Here is an 18,408-nt window from a genome sequence, read left to right as displayed (position 1 = left end):
ATAGTAGCTAATGCACAAACAGGAATACTGAAGGCACCTTGCAACTTTGTTAGTTAAACACACAGGCACCAAAACAATACATGCACCATTTTGTATATTGCTGGTTCTAGAACCGTATTTGCCTAACTGCTTCCAGACAAGGGAAAATACTTCTCTTACTGCTGAGTAACACATTCTCCCAGGTACTATCTTTTATTTTATACCTGTGTGTACTCAGTAGTGTTACTTTAGATAGCTTTGTCATTTATGGCCATGGAAGTAGAAATACTAATGCTGTACACTGGCATTTTTAAACAAGCACTGCAACTCAAAGTCAGGGTTTGTTTTGGGGTTAGTGGTTTTTTTATTATTTCTTTGCTGTCTCACCTCACAGGAACACCACGTGAAGTGATGCAGAACACAGCATAGCTTCACACTTCCGAGGTGTAGACTGACCATTATCATTGCCCTTAAGGTCCCAAGAGCAAAATCTCAACACTGTTGTCCTTACCTGCTGCACTGCTGGCATTTATTACCCACCATTCAAAGATATCCCAGAAGAAAAACGGAGCAGTACTTATAATCTCCCTAGTTAGAGCTGATTGCAAGATAGCCTCACAGCCTTTCCCCTAAATTCACCAGGCTATTGAGGCAGCCAGGCACCACAGTGTAAGTAGATGCTTCATGCTGCTCTAAAGCTGCTGCAGTTAAATAGGAAACAAAACTAACAAAAAAATCCAGCAGTGCAGAACAGCTAATATACCACGTGGTTAATCCTCCCAAGTCAACAACAAGCTGCTTCCTTGGTCCCAAGACTCAGTTATCTGATGTAACTGGTTTTAATGGCACAGAATATGCAATGAGGGGAGTGTTTGGCTGTGTACAGTAACTGGTGTAGAAGCACAGTAAGACCCATAAGGATCAACAGAAAAATATTACCAGTACCCTTACTCATCTATCAATGGCTGCCTAAAGTAAGTCACAACAGTGGCCTGCCACTGGTCTGAGTCTAAGGAGACCTACATAACCATGGTGATAAAGCCTGCAGAGAAAACATTGTAGTGAAAGACTTCTGCCTCAGTCTCATTTGCAGTATATTTTATAAACCTGCTTTCATTACTGCAAAGACAAAGCTCAATAGAGTAGGTTTACACTTTGAACACACTTCTCAAAAGCAGGATCTCCACAGGGGACTTAATTCAAATGATCATATTTTAATCAGGCAGCTTTACAGTCCAAACTTGCTTCACCTGTTGCTTTAAGGCATTTTAGCCTTTTCTAATCCTCTGTTCAAAATGTATTTTAATTCTTAAGATAGAACTCTTTATTTCATCAAGCACATAGTCTACTCAGCTTTCTGTGGAAGCAACTTGTTTTCCCCTCTTTTTTAAAATCAGCATCAGTAGTATTGAAGGGAGGGAGGAATCTGCCACTAACACCAAAGCCCAAATATTTCATCCCTACTTCTGTAGCCTTGCCTGCCTTATCCACTGGCCAGCTTTTTGTCAAACACACACATATCAGGAGCTAACAGATTTAATTCATCAATGAACTAGCATTTAGAACAGGAGATAAAAACTAAAAATCCTCTTTTTAAGCCATGACTGAGTGAGAAGTGGTAGAATGAACCATGGAGGCAAACCTCTTGCTCTTTATTTATATATAAAATTATAAATTGAAATACATATTAAGTGTGTATATATGTATATGCATATATATACATACAGAGACAGAGTGCACACATTGCCCTCTGCTGACCAGAGTCCTATATAGGAGCGTCCTGCAACACACACACACTGGTCATTGCTTGACAGGACCACATTCCTGTTACTTGATGGTACAGTAAAAGACACCACTTTCAATTCAGCACTCACAGTTTTTTAAGAACCCAGTTTTATGGCCTGGGGTTTCTCTGCTTTCATTCTTCCTACTGGGTGATACACATAGCAGGACAGCGCTGAGGGGCAAATCAAACCAACCACACTGGCCAGTTGCTTACAGGTTAGCCTTTATCTACCTATATACCAGCACCCAAAGCTCTTGCTGTTTTATGCTACATGCATCAGTGCTCATTTTCCACCCCCGACCCCCTCCTCCCAAATGGTCATTTTAATGCAATAGCAGGGGGCTGGGAGGGGGCAGAAGAGGAAGTCAAGCAAGAAAACAGGGCTAAGACATTGACTGCTACTTTCAGGCCACCTTGTTTGCAAGTCCTTCCCTCTGGTCTTTTCATAAGTATTGTTAATTTACTTTTCAACATGAATACAAACTAGAAACATCAAATGCAGGAGATGAATAAACACTATTTCTTAACATCTCCCCTCCTCCATCCCTACACTAAACAAACTATTTTTGTTTTAAGTCTCCACTTCTGTGGCTTGGGTGGGGGGACAACTTTAGATGAAAGTTTAGACACACTTTAGATTGGAAAAAATACAGAATATTTTTTAATTTAGGAAGCAGCTCAGTAAGTTCAACTGTAACCTGCTTGGAGGATCTATGTGTCATATTAAGAGTCTGTAGACCACCGTTCTGACAGTGACTGGCCGTAACTTATGACTCAGAAGTGTCTACAGATGGACATAAAAGTAGTAGACTGGGGTTCTTGAAGTGGGGGGGAGAAGGCTGCTGTTCCTATACTCACCCAAGGCCCAGTAGGATGCAGCTTCTAAAGGTGGAGCACTGCTGTAGAGAGCATGGATATACATGAGATGAATCATCAATTCAGCCAGGCACCACCAAAATAAAATACGAATTATGCCCACGATTAAGATGATGAGATTGGTCTTCAAACTGAAGGCTTCTTGTCTCTTCATCTAAAGAAGAAATTTAAAAAGGTTACATTCCACATAAATGACTGGTTTACTCAAAAAATTCATCCTGAGAACTTTTTTTAGGTTGCATTTACTATTCATTACTATTATTAAGGGGACCATTTGACCACATCTTTTGGAAATTCCTGACAGACTCTTGAGGGAGACTGGTTTCTCCATTCTTAATCTCAGTAAGCTGCAGAAATCAACGAGAGACCAGATGTGACCATACACTGGACCAAACCACTGTAGAAAAGGCCAAGTGTTAACCTGAACAGAATCCAGGCATGAGACACTTAATTGCTGTAACTTGATCAAGCTCTAGATATAAAGAAATTTAAAGAACTATGAAGGTTTTCCAGTCAGCAACTCTACCAAACACAGAAACAACTGCTTGCTCTTAAAATTTCTTCAACTTCTACCAGCTGCATGTGATTGATTATTTGAGGACAGTTCTTAATTTTTCTCCTGTAGCTTTGCCAAGGTCAGCAAGACCTACCTGACATGCTGAGCAAATGGCAGTTAAGTGCAAGTAAAATACCAGATAAAACAAGGTTTTCAGCTGACAGGCTTCTCAAGATGCCCCAAACTTTTACGCTGGTAACTATAGTAAACACACTGGTATGCTGTAATTTTACCTTCTTTCTGTAGTAAAAGAGAATATGATCAAGTAACAGAAACACAGGATTGCCTAAAAATTTAGTCGTGTTTTGTACATCTGTGTATGTGCAGCATTCCCTTCTTCAGTATCCAAATGGCCACTGAAAAACGCATATACAAGGTAAAGAACCAACCCATCTGCATGGACAAAACCCCCTCATAATTGCAAGCACACAGTACAGCTAACATGCAGTTATCTCCACCTACTCACAAATGAAGAAGGACACCCATTTTGGAGATTAATTTGTACCAGCTATATGAAAGCTCAGAGACTACCATTTAATCACAGGAATTTGCACAACAGACCTTCAAACTCATGACTAGAACCCGCTATGCCCCGCTTCAATTCAGAAATTCAACAAGACCATTGATGAAGTGTCAGTCTCATTTTCGCCTGGAAAGGATGCCAACTACCAGCACAGGTATTATGCTCTTTAGGCCATACAACAGTTTGTCTCCATCTCCAGAATTTCTGCTTTCCAGTGTGCTCAGCAGGAGCCATTGTCTCAGTCTCAGCTTCAGTGAAGGGGTTCTGGAGGTGGTCTTTTCTTATAGCAGCAATAAACATGCTCTCTGTATTGTGCACATTGAATCAACTGATAGGTACTGCAGATTTTTAAACCCTTCTCCAACCTCGCTTGTCAAGGCGGTAGCCTCTGCTCAGGTAAGAGCTCTGACAATGGCCTTCAGCAACACCAACAAGAAACATGTTAAGGTTGTTGAGTTCATTCCATCTTCCTTATGGCTTTAAACAAACAGGTCCGTGCGTTTGAGAAACTACTGCAGATACAGGTATACCATTCTCGGTCTTCCTTTTTCTCCTCACACCAAGAACACAGGTGGTCTTGCCACATGTCTTTGCTGAGCCACATTAGATGACCTTAGTTTCAATGCAAGATCCCCCCACCACCAATTTTTCCTACCAGCTATTCCCAAGCTTCTCTCAGCTTGGAGTCTTACAGGCCTTCTGAAACATTCCATGAAAGAAAAACTCTCCCCCTGCCAGGGATACAAGAACATAGGTGGAACTTAACACACTTCAGAAGCTACAAAGAAATAAACAGTGAAAAACATAAGTTACCTCAGTTTCTATGCACATCTATGGAGATTTTTCCTACAACACCCAGCCCAGGATAACATTCAGCTTTGCATCTTCCAAAGTTACTGAAGACAAACGATCATAGGACTTGTCACTCAGGTGTCCACCAGAATCTCAGTTTTCCCTTTCATAAAGCCCAGTTTATTAGCTGTGGTTTCAACAGAAATTTCCAAATATAAAGAGAAGCAAGCAATGCCAAGCATTTTCATGGTTTGAAATGTCCACTCATCCACTGAGATAAAGCAATGTTAACTACAGACATCATGGGTGTAATTTCACCTCTTGCTCAAGTGTGCAAGAAAATAAGGAAAATTAAGCATGGAAACATGGGGGTTTTCCCTGACATGTAGAAGCAGGCTTGAAAAGCAGCCTGCAAGGCACCACGAAAAACATTCAGTAAGGTAGGCAGGTCTTCCACATCAAAGAAGCTGCTCAGCTTGCTGAAGTCTGAATGAAAGTGTTCCAAGTAAACCATCAGCTGTTTTCACACCAATGTGAGGGGAAACTAGAGCCTTCAGGAATTCCCAATACAACCCAGCAGCTTTCTGTGACTCTGAAATCTGTTTAATAGCCAGCTGCAGCTGAAAATGTTACTTTGTTCTGCCTGATGGAGGAAAGAAAAACAAACAAAAACCCAGTTCACCAGCTGCACACTAACATTATAAACATTCTTCAAATGTAATGTGTCATTGGTTCCTTGGTTGAAGGGATGAATCTGATACCAGACAAAAAAAAACCCATCCTGTGAAGCAGAAGAATTTGGGAAGGAAGATTTGTCTTAAAGTTGATACTCAGGACATTGTCAAGTTCCCAATGCTACGCTCAAAATTGTCCAGTCTTCACATCCCTGTATCATTTGATATTTTCCAAATTATGCAGAAGATAGCTTTAGAAACCCAAATAATTCTTAATCTCCAAGGAGAATAAGTAAAAATTGAAGTCCTTCAAATCACTAGCAAGGAAGAAAAATATTATAGAATCAGCTACAGATGCTTTTACTAAAGTCAAAACATGCATGAATGAAAACTCCTTTTCTGTAGGTTTTTCCCCCTAATGTACTTCATCAAGGGAAAAATATTTATTCAAGGAGGAAACAGATCAGAGTCTGATAAAGGAGACTAATCATTCAGCCTTCAAGAACTATTTTGCTTTCTTTCCACCCTCTCTGACACTGGAGTCTAATCAACCCATCTCCACCCAAGCACTAAAAACTGACTTTGACTAAATATATTCTCAATGTTAGCTACCAACCTTACGCGAGTTCAGTATTATGCCATGGCTGGCATACAAGCACAAATACCAGAGACTGATTTCTAACTACAGCCTTCCTGCTCACACACAGTGTACGTCAACACTCAGAGAGAAGGACAATTGATAGAGACTCACATTAGGAGGCTTTCAAACAGAAGGTGTTCATCAGTACCAGTTTTTGTCAAGTAGGTAACTAGAAAATAAGCAGAAACTCAGGCTTATCTGTAAGCTACACTATGAAACACCATTAAAAGAGCATCTCAAGGAAAACTGGATGAAATCATGTACCTGACATGTTCTCATGATTGGTATTAAAATACCTCAAGATGAAGAAAAAAAAAAATCAACTTATCATACTTAAATCTATTGCTCAAAGTACAGGGCCTGTGCCTAGATTTGACAGCTGAAAGATCCCCACCCTTCAATAGTTCTTCACCCAAATCACCTGAGGCACAGATGCACTGAAAAATCTGTAACTGCACAACCTTAAAAAAGTTACCTGCTTACTGAATTCATCAAAATTCATAAGGGGTCCATTGTGGAACATGGGATAATAAAACACGTATGCCAGCATCCACAGGAACGAGTGGGATGACTTCTGGGCAGGTCCATGCCAGCAGTACTCCAGGCTGAAGCTAGTGCAGAAGAGGCAGCGGACAGACACAGTGAAAAGCAGCAGATAATACTCATTTTCTGTGTCATACCACTTTCTCTGCAAGACAAAACAAAGCCAGATCACCATGGTGCAATGCTGTTTTCCATATGACTGGACAGTAATGCCCACTCAGATCCTAACTTTCAGGGTCACCAGCAGCAGGAAACAACTAAAACAAAAGCAGCTGGAATGAGCATCTGAAATGAACAGCACTACTTAACACACGAACAACAAGCACTGGCTGTTGATGGAGAAAGGACCTCCAGAGCTCCTGCAACCAGCATAAAGAGACAACAGCTTGATTTCAGAAACATATTAGGTAAAGAACTATGACAGCAGGAGAGCTTTTCTTACAGCAATGCCATTATCTCCCTCAGATTTGGTATAATACTACAATATCTAAACCAGCTAGCAACACTACTGACAGCTGAGGGACTGCTAGGGCTGAAGCCAAGGCTACAGTTCAGATCTGAAAAGAATCACCACTCCTGAGAAAGCTCAAGGGTGGAAAGATGTTACTAAGCCTTTATCAAGTTTGACACTCACTGTCATACCCATTTCCAACAAAAAACACATCACAAAAAATTTGCAAGCATCAGCAAAGAGTTCGGCTGGTTACATTTGTATTGCAGCGGGCCCTTTCCTCCTCTCAGGAAGGCACAAATCTGTCTATATCCCATGCAGACCCTACCTGTTCATCTCCCCTCCCCCTGAACATCAGGACAACAAGCCTTAAAACATATGCCCAGTTTTCCCCTTTAGTCCTAGTAAATTCAGCAAGGACATTTCCTAACAGCTGAGCAGCAGTTTCTCTAAAATCTGTATTGCCCAGCAAAAGCCATTAGAAAACCTGAGCTTGCACCAATCAGTTGTGAGCAACTTGTTTGGCACAAATCAAAGCATTGGAGAAACAGTCCCCCCCTTTCCATGCAGGCATCCGCAGACACTAGTAAGGTACTGTCAGGCTTGACTAAGCAACTCCTGGATATGAACCCAGGAATCAGCACCTTAAGTTGGTACAATTACAGCTCCAAAAAACAAGATATGTTTTCTAGAATAATACTCCAGCTTTACTGCATATCACTTATACATTAAGGCACATTTCAACTCAATGCACTGGCCAGCATGATTGATAAATATGACTTTTTCTAACTGGAGAAGCTGCAGCATGAGTCACTGCAGAATTACTGTCTAAGGTTTTCCAAGCCAGCCCCTGCTTACATCAACTGAAAGGATAGTAGTCTGACAAAGAGAGCTGTCATAATGGACAACCACCACCCTGATTAATTTGATGCTTAATTAGTTCTGCTCACATTACCTTGGCTTCTTCCACAGCTGGTATGCGTAAAGTGGATAGCAGGATAAGGGAGCACAGCCATGTCAAGAGTGACAGCTGAAACTGAGCCACAGCAAATGAAATAGTTGCATGTAACAAGATGACGATAAAGCCCTTTATTCCCAGTAACAACCAGCAGGCAGCCATTCCATAAACCATCAAGCACCATGGTTTATACTGTTAGAAAGAGAAAAACAATTTTTAGTTTGATAATTTCTAAAGAAAAAAAGCACTTAACAGCTGTGCTGTCCCACTTAGGGTCTACAGTTGCAGTCAACAAGGTTAAGAACACATATGAAGCAATCCAGGGAAACCCAACTGTATCCATAAAGACAGAAGGGAAGGTGTTTCTGTAGCAGCACGTGTGAAATCCAGAGCCTCCCTGATTTGGGGGAGAACAAAACTTCCTCCTTCCCTTCCCCAAACTAGCAGGTGTGATGGCACATACCAGTCATTTCCCACAATCATGCAGTTGTGGCAAAACCCAAGCAGTCATCACTTCAATCTTGGAAAGGAACAACTACACCATCTTTTGTGTACAGGTCAAATGACACTGGTTAATGGTTCAAAACAAAGCACAGGATTTCATGGATTAGACAGAGGCTGAAGTCTCCAAACACTAAGGCAGCTGACCTACTTGCTCTCACATGTGCACAGTTACAGACCCACTCACACAACTCACCCCACAGAATCAGCTCCATGCCAAGTTTCCCATACCCAGAGTAAAGAGAAACCCACAGAAACTCCCATCTGTGAAGAAAATCCATCCATACCTTCTCCACCAAGAGCCTGGACACTTGTGATACCAGCAGGTGACCAGCCAGAAGCCACAGTATACGTTCCCTTCCCCATTCAATCCAGTAGCTCCACTCAAAGTCCATGGGGTCCTGAGGCATCAAGAGAATTGGTCACTATGTGTATCTGGCCATAAAAGCATGTTCTTATGGAACAAGAAAACATCTCTAACACACTAGGTCTGTTACCCAACACCACAGAACTCTGCATATGAGGAATATAATTTCAGCAATCCAGTCAGATCACTTACAGCTGTGAACTCAGACAGCACCATTTTGATTTCCAATGGTGTGAAATTCAGAAGAGCTTTAGATCACATCATGACTCCTAAACCCCACACTGGTGCTAAACGTGACTGAGCAGCAATAACTGCCTTCCCTCACAAACACTAGGGAGGGTTTTCTAGTCACAAAGCAGGTAGGGAGGCACACACACACCCCCTCCTCCCTGGGACACGGGGAACAGCTGGTCACTACACAGAGATGCAGCCTGGAACAAGGGTCCCACTTCTCAGGGTTCCCCAGACAAACACATCCTTGCTTTGGTTCCCTGTCAGGAAGCTCCTCAGTGAAACAAATTAATCTGCTACTACTGTTCCTGACCATGTCTTCAGACCCAACAGATTCATACCTCTGTTTACCCTGTTCCTTTTGATTTTAGGATTTTTTTTTCCTTTAGAAAGGAAAAAATAAAAAACAAAAAACCAAATTTAGGACAGAACTTAACCCATGCAAGGTTTAGCCAGGAATTTCTTTTTTCAACTTATGTCAGCATTTCAAGAAAAAGCTTTTAAGAAAGGTAACAGAGGCAGAGCACTGCCTTCCTTGTGCATGTCCCTCACCTCTCATGAGGGATACGAACAGCAACTCCACTTTGCCTTGGAATACAAAGGGCCTGGATGAAAAGGAAGAGAAGTTTCACTCCCTGTTTCAACAAAGCCTAGATGAGATCAGATGAAGTCAGGTGTGCTGGAAATACTTGTGACATGGCTTTTAATTTAAATTATTTGAGATCAGCTGGTAGCCTTGTGTCCCATACAGAGCCCCACTAAAAGTTCATGTCCACAAGTGCTTTATGGCTTTCTTGAAAACATGTCAAGAGTCCCTTAGCTGTGATGGTGGGCCTAACCACCAAAATACTTCCACAGACACACATTCCTGGCCTTGTGTAAATCATCCTCAGTATTAGATGCATTAGTTGCACTTCAAAGGATGTGACATCAAAAGCAAGCAAGGTGGGGGCGTTGGTTGGTTTTTTTGGTTTAAGATAGAGGAGTACTAGTTTTCTTGTTAGTTTTTTAATACCAGCCATGTTTCTTTAAGTCCTTATGCCTCAAAAAATCTGTTCTGCTCCATGCTGGACTACAGGCCAACCAAGAGAAAAACATGTGTTGTCTGATGTTAAGCACTAACCAAACCACCTCAGGACAGGCAAGAGTGGAAAAAGGCTGCAGGAAATGTCAAGGGTGATCACAGCTTTTAAGGCCAAACAGTAAAACAAAAGATTAATAAATGATGTAATGAAGGAGGTAAAGGATATAACACTTAAGCTAGGGATCAAGAAAAACAAAACTTTGGTTATGATTATTAGATATAGACACACTCATCAAGTCCTCCTTCCTCATCAGACTAAAATTAACTACGAATATCCAAATCTGTAAAGTTACTACAAACCTCTGAAGCTAGATCAGAAGTTTGGGTGAGCAAAAGGCATAAAGACATAATGTTCACATTAGTGCCACAAAATAAAAGATGCTGGTACCAGTCACCCAACCTACCTTTTTCAGGCCCCAAAAGAGAGTCCCTGGTTCCAGCCCAAACCTTCTGTCCATCGCAGCTTCATACTCTATAAAGAAGAGCAAACCTTTGCTAAGGACATGACAGCCAGAGCAGGGAGAGTCAGGGATGCGACCTCTGCTGCTCAAGAGCAACATGTTCCTGCACTGCCTCTGCCAACAGGGACACTGGGAGCCAGGAAAGGGCGCATCATCATGTCACTGCTCACCAGGCAAGCTACCCAACCAGACCACAGCTCTGCCCCACAGCAAAGACAAAGACACTGAACTGCCCAGAACCTATGCTTTGATTTCCCCCTTGCAACAGGGGCAGTAGCAGACAGCAATCAACCTTTTACCACACAAAACCTGCACTAATCCTCATTTCCCCTCTTTCAGGGCTGCCTGGTTTCTACCACTTGAGCAGAAGGGTCACAGACGTGACAATGACCACCAGTACAGCCTGAGCAGGACAACACCACTCAGAGAAGCCGCCTCCAGAACCTGCTCCCATACCACCATCTCTGTAGAAGACATGCTGTACGCGTGGGTACACAACTCTGTACCCATTCAGCCAGCACTTCCTTCACTGCCCTGCAAGTGCCTTTCCATTACTCTTGTTCTTCCCTTAAGCTCTCTGAGAGTCAGCTAGGGTCATTAATGTAGAACATTGCTGATTAAAGCTTAATAACATGCAATATTTATCTCCCTAACAAGCCTCTCTAGCTATACTTTTATTAGATAATAGCACCTTCATTTCCCTTAAAGTATCAGTGTGCTAGAACACAGCTTTTTTTTCATCTACAAGTTGTATTTTGGTTTAAAAGCCCACCCCTCAGCGCTACACAGTCCCATTGAACCAAAACCAAGCCGTAGTGGCTACCAAAAGGTTACACAAGGCACAAGCAGGTGTTTTGAAACTGACATCAAAGCCGTACAGACTAGCCAACCACTGCTCCAAGCCCGCAGCCCAGCACAGGAGCTTGAGAACTCCAGAGAGCACAGCGCTCATCTGCCCTGGGACCTCCCCAGGTCCAGTCCCCGGCAAGTACCATCAGGAGACATAGATGCTTCCAAATCACCCACTTCCAAGCTGCTGCACGGGACTAGCCAGGAAAAAAAAAAACAATTCAAAGCCAACTTTCTTAACTTCCCTCATCTGAGCTTCAGAGGTCTCTTCCCTGACAGCAGAGTGCCAGGACACCATTGCCGAGGGACTTCCCAGCACTCAAGGCAGAAAAGTCTTGGGGCAAATCTTTCTGCTCAGCTGACACCTGGCTACTGCTTCCTTGCACAGGGCTGGTTTGCAGCCAGGAAGAGCACAGGCGCTTTTTGCAGAGGAGAAAAGCAGAAAACAACCCAGAGAAAAAAGTGGAAACCAACTGAACCCGAGCAGCCTCGCCAGTCACGGACGGGAAGCACTGCGGGCACAAGCACACCCGTGTCACAGACTTACTTCGAGACACTCGGTGCGCTTCGTAGAAAGCGTAGAGGTGAGATCCCACGGCGAGAAGCCCGTAGAGACGCATTTCCCAAGCCGGCAGCAGCATTGGTCTGGGAGCTGCTCCCCCGCAGACCCCGCCGGCTCCCTCCCTGCGCGGAAAGACAACGGGAGAGGTTGCCCCGCGGCAGACGGACGGGCACCCCTCACCGGGCACTGCAGCTGCCGCAGCCGGGCCCTCGCACGGATCCCCGGCGGGCCGGGCACGGCCACCCAGCGCGCTTCAGGCCCCGCGCTGCCGGGGCCCTGCGGCGGGGCGGGCTCGGGGCAGGGAGGCGGCCGTGCTCCGCCCGCAGCTGCCGGGAGGGCAGGCGAGTCCTGCCCGGCCGCAACGGCTGCGGAGGCGGCGGGGCCGACGGCCCGACGGGGCCCTCAGTACCGAGCCAGGGCCAGAGCCGGACCCCGGCCGCTCTCACCGGCCGGGGACTGAGGGGAGCGGAGGGGGACCCCGCTCCCCGCCTTACCTGAGGAGGGCTCCGCCGCCGGCAGCGGGAGGCGCAGCATCCGCGGCCCCAGGCGAGCCGAGCCGAGGCTCCAGCCCCACAGACAGGCAGGCGGGGCGGCCGGCGAGGGGCAGCTCCGCGCCAAGGCACCCCCGCCGCTCCACACAACGCCCGGCCCTGGCGCCGCCCGCCCCGTTACGAGCCGCCACCACCTCCGCGGACGGAGGGCGGGAGCGGGGCGGTGCTCCCCGCCTCTGCGCGCCCTCTCCTGGCCGCCGGGCGGCGCCGCAGCCCTCCCGCCGCGGCGGAGCGGGCCCCGCGGCTTGCGCGGCCCCGCCGTGGCTGCGGCTGCGGCTCCGGCTGCGAGGCTGTGGCGCCGCGCGGCCCCGCTGGGTTCCCCGTGGAGCGGGGCTTGGGCCGGCCCTGCTCCCGTGTCCTCGCTCGCCGCGGCCCGGCCGACGCGTGCCCGAGAGCAGCAGCAGGGCTCGTTTACAGAGCAGCACCCTTGTCTTTGGGCATGAAACGCGCTATGCAGGTCGGCTTAGACCTGCTGAGATCTGTCAGCTGGCTTGTATCAAACACACGAGCTGGTATCAGACTTGTATCAAACACACGAGCTGGTATCAGACTTGTATCAAACACACAAGCTGTCTGGGTTAAGAAGTTGCCGTTCTGGTCTATGTTGCTGTAGCAGTTTTTCATGCGACTGTGGATGCGGGCATCCTCACAGCTGAGGGATCACAGGAGAGTATCACTTGTATAAAGGTGTCCCGGGAAGAGAGTGCCAGCTTGCGTGTTCCACAGAGCCTGGAATGAGCCAGGGGGGTGGCACTGGGAGACAGGTGCTGCAAGTCAGCGTGAAAACACAGGCATCTTCTTCATCATATCGGCTCTGAAAAGTTGTTCCAAGAGTTGTCATGTAAATTAACGCTGAACTGAAAATGAAGGATTGAATTCAGATCAAAAGGGTGGCCGTAACAGCCTCTCAGAGACTTTTCCCCCCCTGCTGAGGTGCAAGGTACACAGGGACACAGCTGTTACAGCCATCACAACACAACGTGAAAAATGAGGCAGTGTGAAGAGCACCACCAAAGCAGGAACGTAGGGCTGGAAGTGCTGGTGCTGACAACCAGCATGGATCAACCTGCATTTTAGCAAGGGTTCCCTCCTCCTGGCACTATGGACACAGCTACGGAACCACAGTGGTTCTAGTGTTAAAAACACACTGACTTCCCAGTTCAAAAGATTTGGGCAATTTATGCCCATCTGAGCTTGCACCATGTGACTTTTATCCCTCTCCGTTGTTGACATCAGCGATGACATTTTTTAATGGGGGAAACATTTCATACCCTTTTGGCTATTGTCTTGCTGGATCTTTAAGTTCCTCTTATAAAACAGCATTTCAGTTCCCCTAATCACCTTGAGGCTTTCTTTGTGTATTCAAATTCCTGTTTCCTGATCTTTGAAAGCCAGGCTTGTGTCTGATACTCCAGGTGAAGTCCTCAGTACAAGGGGTTGTTTTCCCTAACTAAATGAGGCATGCATCTCCTGGTGTCTCCAAGAATCACATCTGTCTGCCTGAGCCACGTTGTAATCTTAATAATTTTGCTTTTTGCCTTCAGTTTTTCTTTCTGTCTCTCTTTGCCAGAGAATGACTCACCTTCAGTTTATGGTGTCAATTTTAATAGCCCCTAGATGTAAGATACTGTATTTGCTCTGTGCAATTGCCGTAAATTCTCAAGGTCGGGTATATTCCTGTCTATGATTCAAGATCCTCTTCTCTGCTGACATTGCTTTCCCAGTTTTTGCCCTCAACAGGTTAGTCGGTACCTTCTGCCCGCCCCCCGGAAAAAAAAATAAAAAAAAGGGAAAAAAAAAAGAACGCCTGCATTACAGCACCAGATCAGCAGTCCTGAATTTGTAAAACATACCCACAGCACTGAAACCAAGTTATGGCCGCTAAGGGTCAGCAGAGCTTGTATTTTCCTGCAGTTTCTTGGTTCCTGGTCAACACAGAGTGAAGTCGGTACAGGCAGCAGGCCCTCTAGGTGGCTGCAGAACACAAACAGTATGCATGCAGAGCACTACTGCAGCTTCAAGAAGAGAAGAGATATATAACACGTTACAGCTTTTACATCTGCTTACACTGAAAAGGACTCTTTGTCATTAGTTATATGGTGACATCCAGGAGCCCATGTACACCGGGTGCGCAGCTACCCTTCCACAAAGGTCACTGCCAAGCTCATGGAGCAGGAACACTGACAAACTGGCAACAGTACCAGCTGGAAGATCTCCCTGCCTGGACTTCTACATTAGATGCCCCCCTTTATTCAAAGGATTTTATATGGTAAAACATGACAATAATCTCAATTAATGACTTTGCAAGACTAGCTATAAACTATGCTGCTGAACATTGCTGGCACAAACACCTACACATCAACACAGCCCTCACCATTTTAGGTGGCACAAGCAAAAAGCAAGTTCTGCTGCTGCTACAGTCACTGACAGGCAGCGGAGGAACCTAAGAGCAAAAAACCTAGAAAAGCAGCAGCAGAAAGCCCCACTTCTCATTTGATCAGCAAGGAGGTAAAGTTTTTGAAACACCTCTTGCCCTGCGTCCCAGCAGCTGCACAGGCCTGACAGCCTTTTCAAGACACCTGTCCTTTAGGAAGAAAGTGGTATGATTCTGTGTACATGCGGCAGGTTTCTCCAAGGCCACAAAAAGGCAATCCAGCTTGAACAGAAAGATGATTTGTCATGGTAGAGGTGTTTCTCTGGGACAAATTTGGAGCATTGCTTCTGCATGAAGGTTTGCACCACTCTCACCACCAGAATATCTACAGAGTGCAGAGGCAACAACCTGCCAAGGAAGCCCATGTCCATCTTCACTACTGGGAGCCAGCAGGAAGGCATCCAGTCCCCACCACAGCCTTGATGAACAGTGGAGGGTGCAGTGTCTCTTGCAGATTGGTTCAAGCATCACTAGAAGGGAGTCTGTCGCTAGCAGATATTCATGTCCCTTTTTATTTATTTCTATCTCTCAGCTGGTGTAGCACCTGAATTGGAAGTGTTGGGTTTTGACTATACAGTGCAAACACTGTTTGGTGAGAGTCTCCCTTTTGTGTGTGATCAGCTATAGATGTGATCATCAGAAACTTAAGCAAATAATTCCAGAATCAAGGAGAACAAAGGTAGCAGAGGCCTTATTAAAAGGGCCCTTACTATTGGCTTTCTGTGCAAGTTCTTCTGAGGTGAGCTTGTTACAGAGCTCTTCATTTCTAGGGCCTCATCATGGCCACAGGGACAAGGCAGGGTGGGGGCATAAAAGGCAATGAGGTGGGCACCTCAGGCATTTTGCAGCTGGGGAAGTAAACTGAAGATTCCATTTTAGAGGAAACCCTTTTTTTCAACTTGTCATTGGCTTCCCATGTGGTTAAGAAGTCAAAATCAGTATGAATTTATGAATCCAGCAGTAGAGTCCTCAGGCAGGCTAAAGCATAACACCTCCCACTGCTTTTCTGAATATCAAGTCCCCCTGGGAGTTACAAGCAGTGCCCTAGAGCTTTCTCTCACAGGTTGGTATCTCACAGCATTGAACCAAGTCTCTTGTTCTCATTCACCCTCTGGAAATCACACAGTAATGCCCGCTGTGTGCAACATCTGAATGATGGGATATGATCAGCACCCACTGAGAGTCTGCAGATTAGAAGTCCAGCAGCACACAGGGGGATGAGCCGTGTATATTTAGGAGAAGTCACAAGTGTGACAAGAAATCTCCACATAGTAAAATAGCAGTATTAAAATGGGGAGAGTCAGAAATATAAAAGGTGTGGTATTTATGAAGAGAGCCAAGTGAGTCTTACAATAGCCAAGTTAAATATGACACAACCACAGTTAATGCGAACCCTCCCTCTGGAGATCTCAGGCACAGAGTTATGGACTCTAGGGAAACAACATGCAAGTTTGCCCTTCTAGTCTTGTTTGGCTTGGCTTAATGAAAAGTGAAAATTACACCAAGCTGGTCAGCATTGCAGATAACCCCATCTTCACAGGTTCCTCTCTCCTCGGCCCCCTAAGCCCTGAAACTGGTTCTTTGTGAAGTGCCAAGCATTTTTTTCCCCAGCACCTTTAGCTGTATGTATATAGACATTGTTTATAAAGAGATCCTTGCAATCACAAAGTCAGTATTTCTGTGCATGCAGATATAAAAATTTTCCTGGCTTCCTTTTAATGAATCCCTTGCATCTTTGAGAACTTGTTTCATGCTCTGAGGCTGGAAAACTACCATCCTGCTTCAGACTGGGGATTCATAAAATTACTTTGGGAAAAAATACAGTAAGTTAATACAGTATCGTAACTGAACAGCTCACTGTTGGAGTCATGCTGAACATCTCAGAGGCTTCCTCATCAATACACTACCTGCTTTACTTAACTAAAGGCCTGAAAACCATGCCTCCTGGTCAGAGCCTTTTAATGGGTTTCTTTACTGATTACCCATTCTTCCTTCCAATGAAAGCAGTATCGCAAGCGAAGTCATACAGCTTTGCTCTCAGCATGGGTGTAGAGTCCACTTGTGTACAGTTACCATAGCTGGGGTGAGGCTTAACTGTGCTACCTTGATCGTACCTGAGTCTTAGTTAATCATGCTTGAGTCTTAGTTTCTAAGTAGCCAGCTATTAAACACAAAGTTTTTTTATTTTTATTTTTCCCACAACACTTCTTAGAAGTTTTCTAGCTTTAAGTGTGAAGTGATGGGAGTTAAGGGGATGGTGAGTCAAGTCCTACACACCTTAGTCATCATATTGAAACCTCCGTGATTCCTAGCAAGGAAGTGGATAATCTGCTACTGGAGTATTTAAACACCTCAGAATTTCAGTATCTCAGTCATCCCAGAACAGAATAGATGGTCTAGTCCAAACCTGGGAGAAGCAATTCTTAAAAAAAATTCCCTACTTCAGGTATTACTTTTCTTATCATTTTTAAGTAATAGTAGAATGAAATTCAGAAAAAATGCCAGATCATAATCAGTTTACTCAATTATAATTTACATTATTAAAAATGATAGCAAGACTCCCACCTGACCTCCAATAGGGCAAGTAGCTGACAAAATGTAAGTAATCCAAAAAGTGTTTTAAATTTAGTTATACTGAGGCTGTAAATCAGATGCAAATCTCATTCTATTACACCACATTATACACATCTTTTTCAGTGGCATAAGAAATTACTCCTATCTGTGCACACCTAGATTTAATCCATAGCTATATTCCTGAAAACGTTGACTTTTTAATCAGTTCAGTGAATGGAATAAATGTAGCAAAAAAATACATCTTAGATTACTATATGATAATTGACAAAAAATATTCAGACAGAATAGCCTCTCTCACTGCCTAGTGAGCAAATTTCTAAACTCTCCATCTCCTCACATCGCTTCGCTATATGAACAACTAGTAAAGGATCATTTCAGTTACCACAACCACCTGTACTTTACTGATTTATCCCTTAATTCCTATTGTTTGCCATATCCTTGTGAAAGAGGGAGAATACATTACAGGTTGATTATTTTTATTTGGCAGAATGTTTTTCTTTTGTCTTTTTAAGGTCTGTGAAACTAAGAGGACTCAGTGGACCTGGCTGTTCACAACATGACAAATAGTTAAATCACAACTCCTCTTTTCAGAAACTGTCTTTTTGTTCCATGAGTGCGTGAGACCTAGTCAATGATGCTTTAATTGCCAGTCTTTCCTTCTATACACAACACGTATATTAAAATGTATTACAAATCCACTGAATACTCAAGTCAATGGGATTGTATTCGTGGCCACGGTCATGTATGCTCCCTGGCTACCTGGTGCATTTGTGCCATTATGGCTGCAGGGTCCCATTCCCTTCACACGTATGCGCACTTAGATCAGTCTGCACCTGCCTCTAAATTGTGTTGTAAATAAAAACCTTATAGCTGGTTTCCCACCTGAGTACACGGATGACATCTTAGGAACTAAGGTAACATGGTCAGGGGGAGCCTTCCTCTAAGGATATTTCAAAAACCAAAAGTTTTTGTATGTTTTGTCTGAGAAGCTTTCTTGCTTTGTGCATTGACTTCCT

At 44.5% G+C, this 18,408-nt stretch overlaps 1 protein-coding gene across 2 annotated transcripts in view; it reads right to left on the bottom strand.

Moving 5' to 3' along the window:
• The window catches only part of HHAT (hedgehog acyltransferase), a 162,496-nt gene extending 149,969 nt beyond the window's left edge, over positions 1-12,527 (bottom strand). Inside the window, exons 1-7 of one of the 2 annotated variants that reach the window (XM_055725931.1) lie at positions 12,328-12,527; positions 11,819-11,955; positions 10,366-10,433; positions 8,567-8,680; positions 7,776-7,970; positions 6,302-6,514; positions 2,624-2,795 (exon numbers count right to left, since the gene is read on the bottom strand). In XM_055725931.1, the coding sequence (XP_055581906.1) occupies positions 2,624-2,795; positions 6,302-6,514; positions 7,776-7,970; positions 8,567-8,680; positions 10,366-10,433; positions 11,819-11,912 (856 nt within the window). In that variant the 5' untranslated portion in view covers positions 11,913-11,955; positions 12,328-12,527. The remainder of the gene's footprint in view (positions 1-2,623; positions 2,796-6,301; positions 6,515-7,775; positions 7,971-8,566; positions 8,681-10,365; positions 10,434-11,818; positions 11,956-12,327) is intronic. The other variant, XM_055725930.1, reaches the window with a different exon arrangement.
• Positions 12,528-18,408: the final 5,881 nt, after the last annotated feature.

This window comes from Falco cherrug, chromosome 13, assembly GCF_023634085.1.
Source record: "Falco cherrug isolate bFalChe1 chromosome 13, bFalChe1.pri, whole genome shotgun sequence".
Lineage (NCBI taxonomy): Eukaryota > Metazoa > Chordata > Aves > Falconiformes > Falconidae > Falco > Falco cherrug.
Note: the sequence above shows the minus strand (reverse complement) of the source record. Positions and strands in the feature narration are given on the sequence as shown.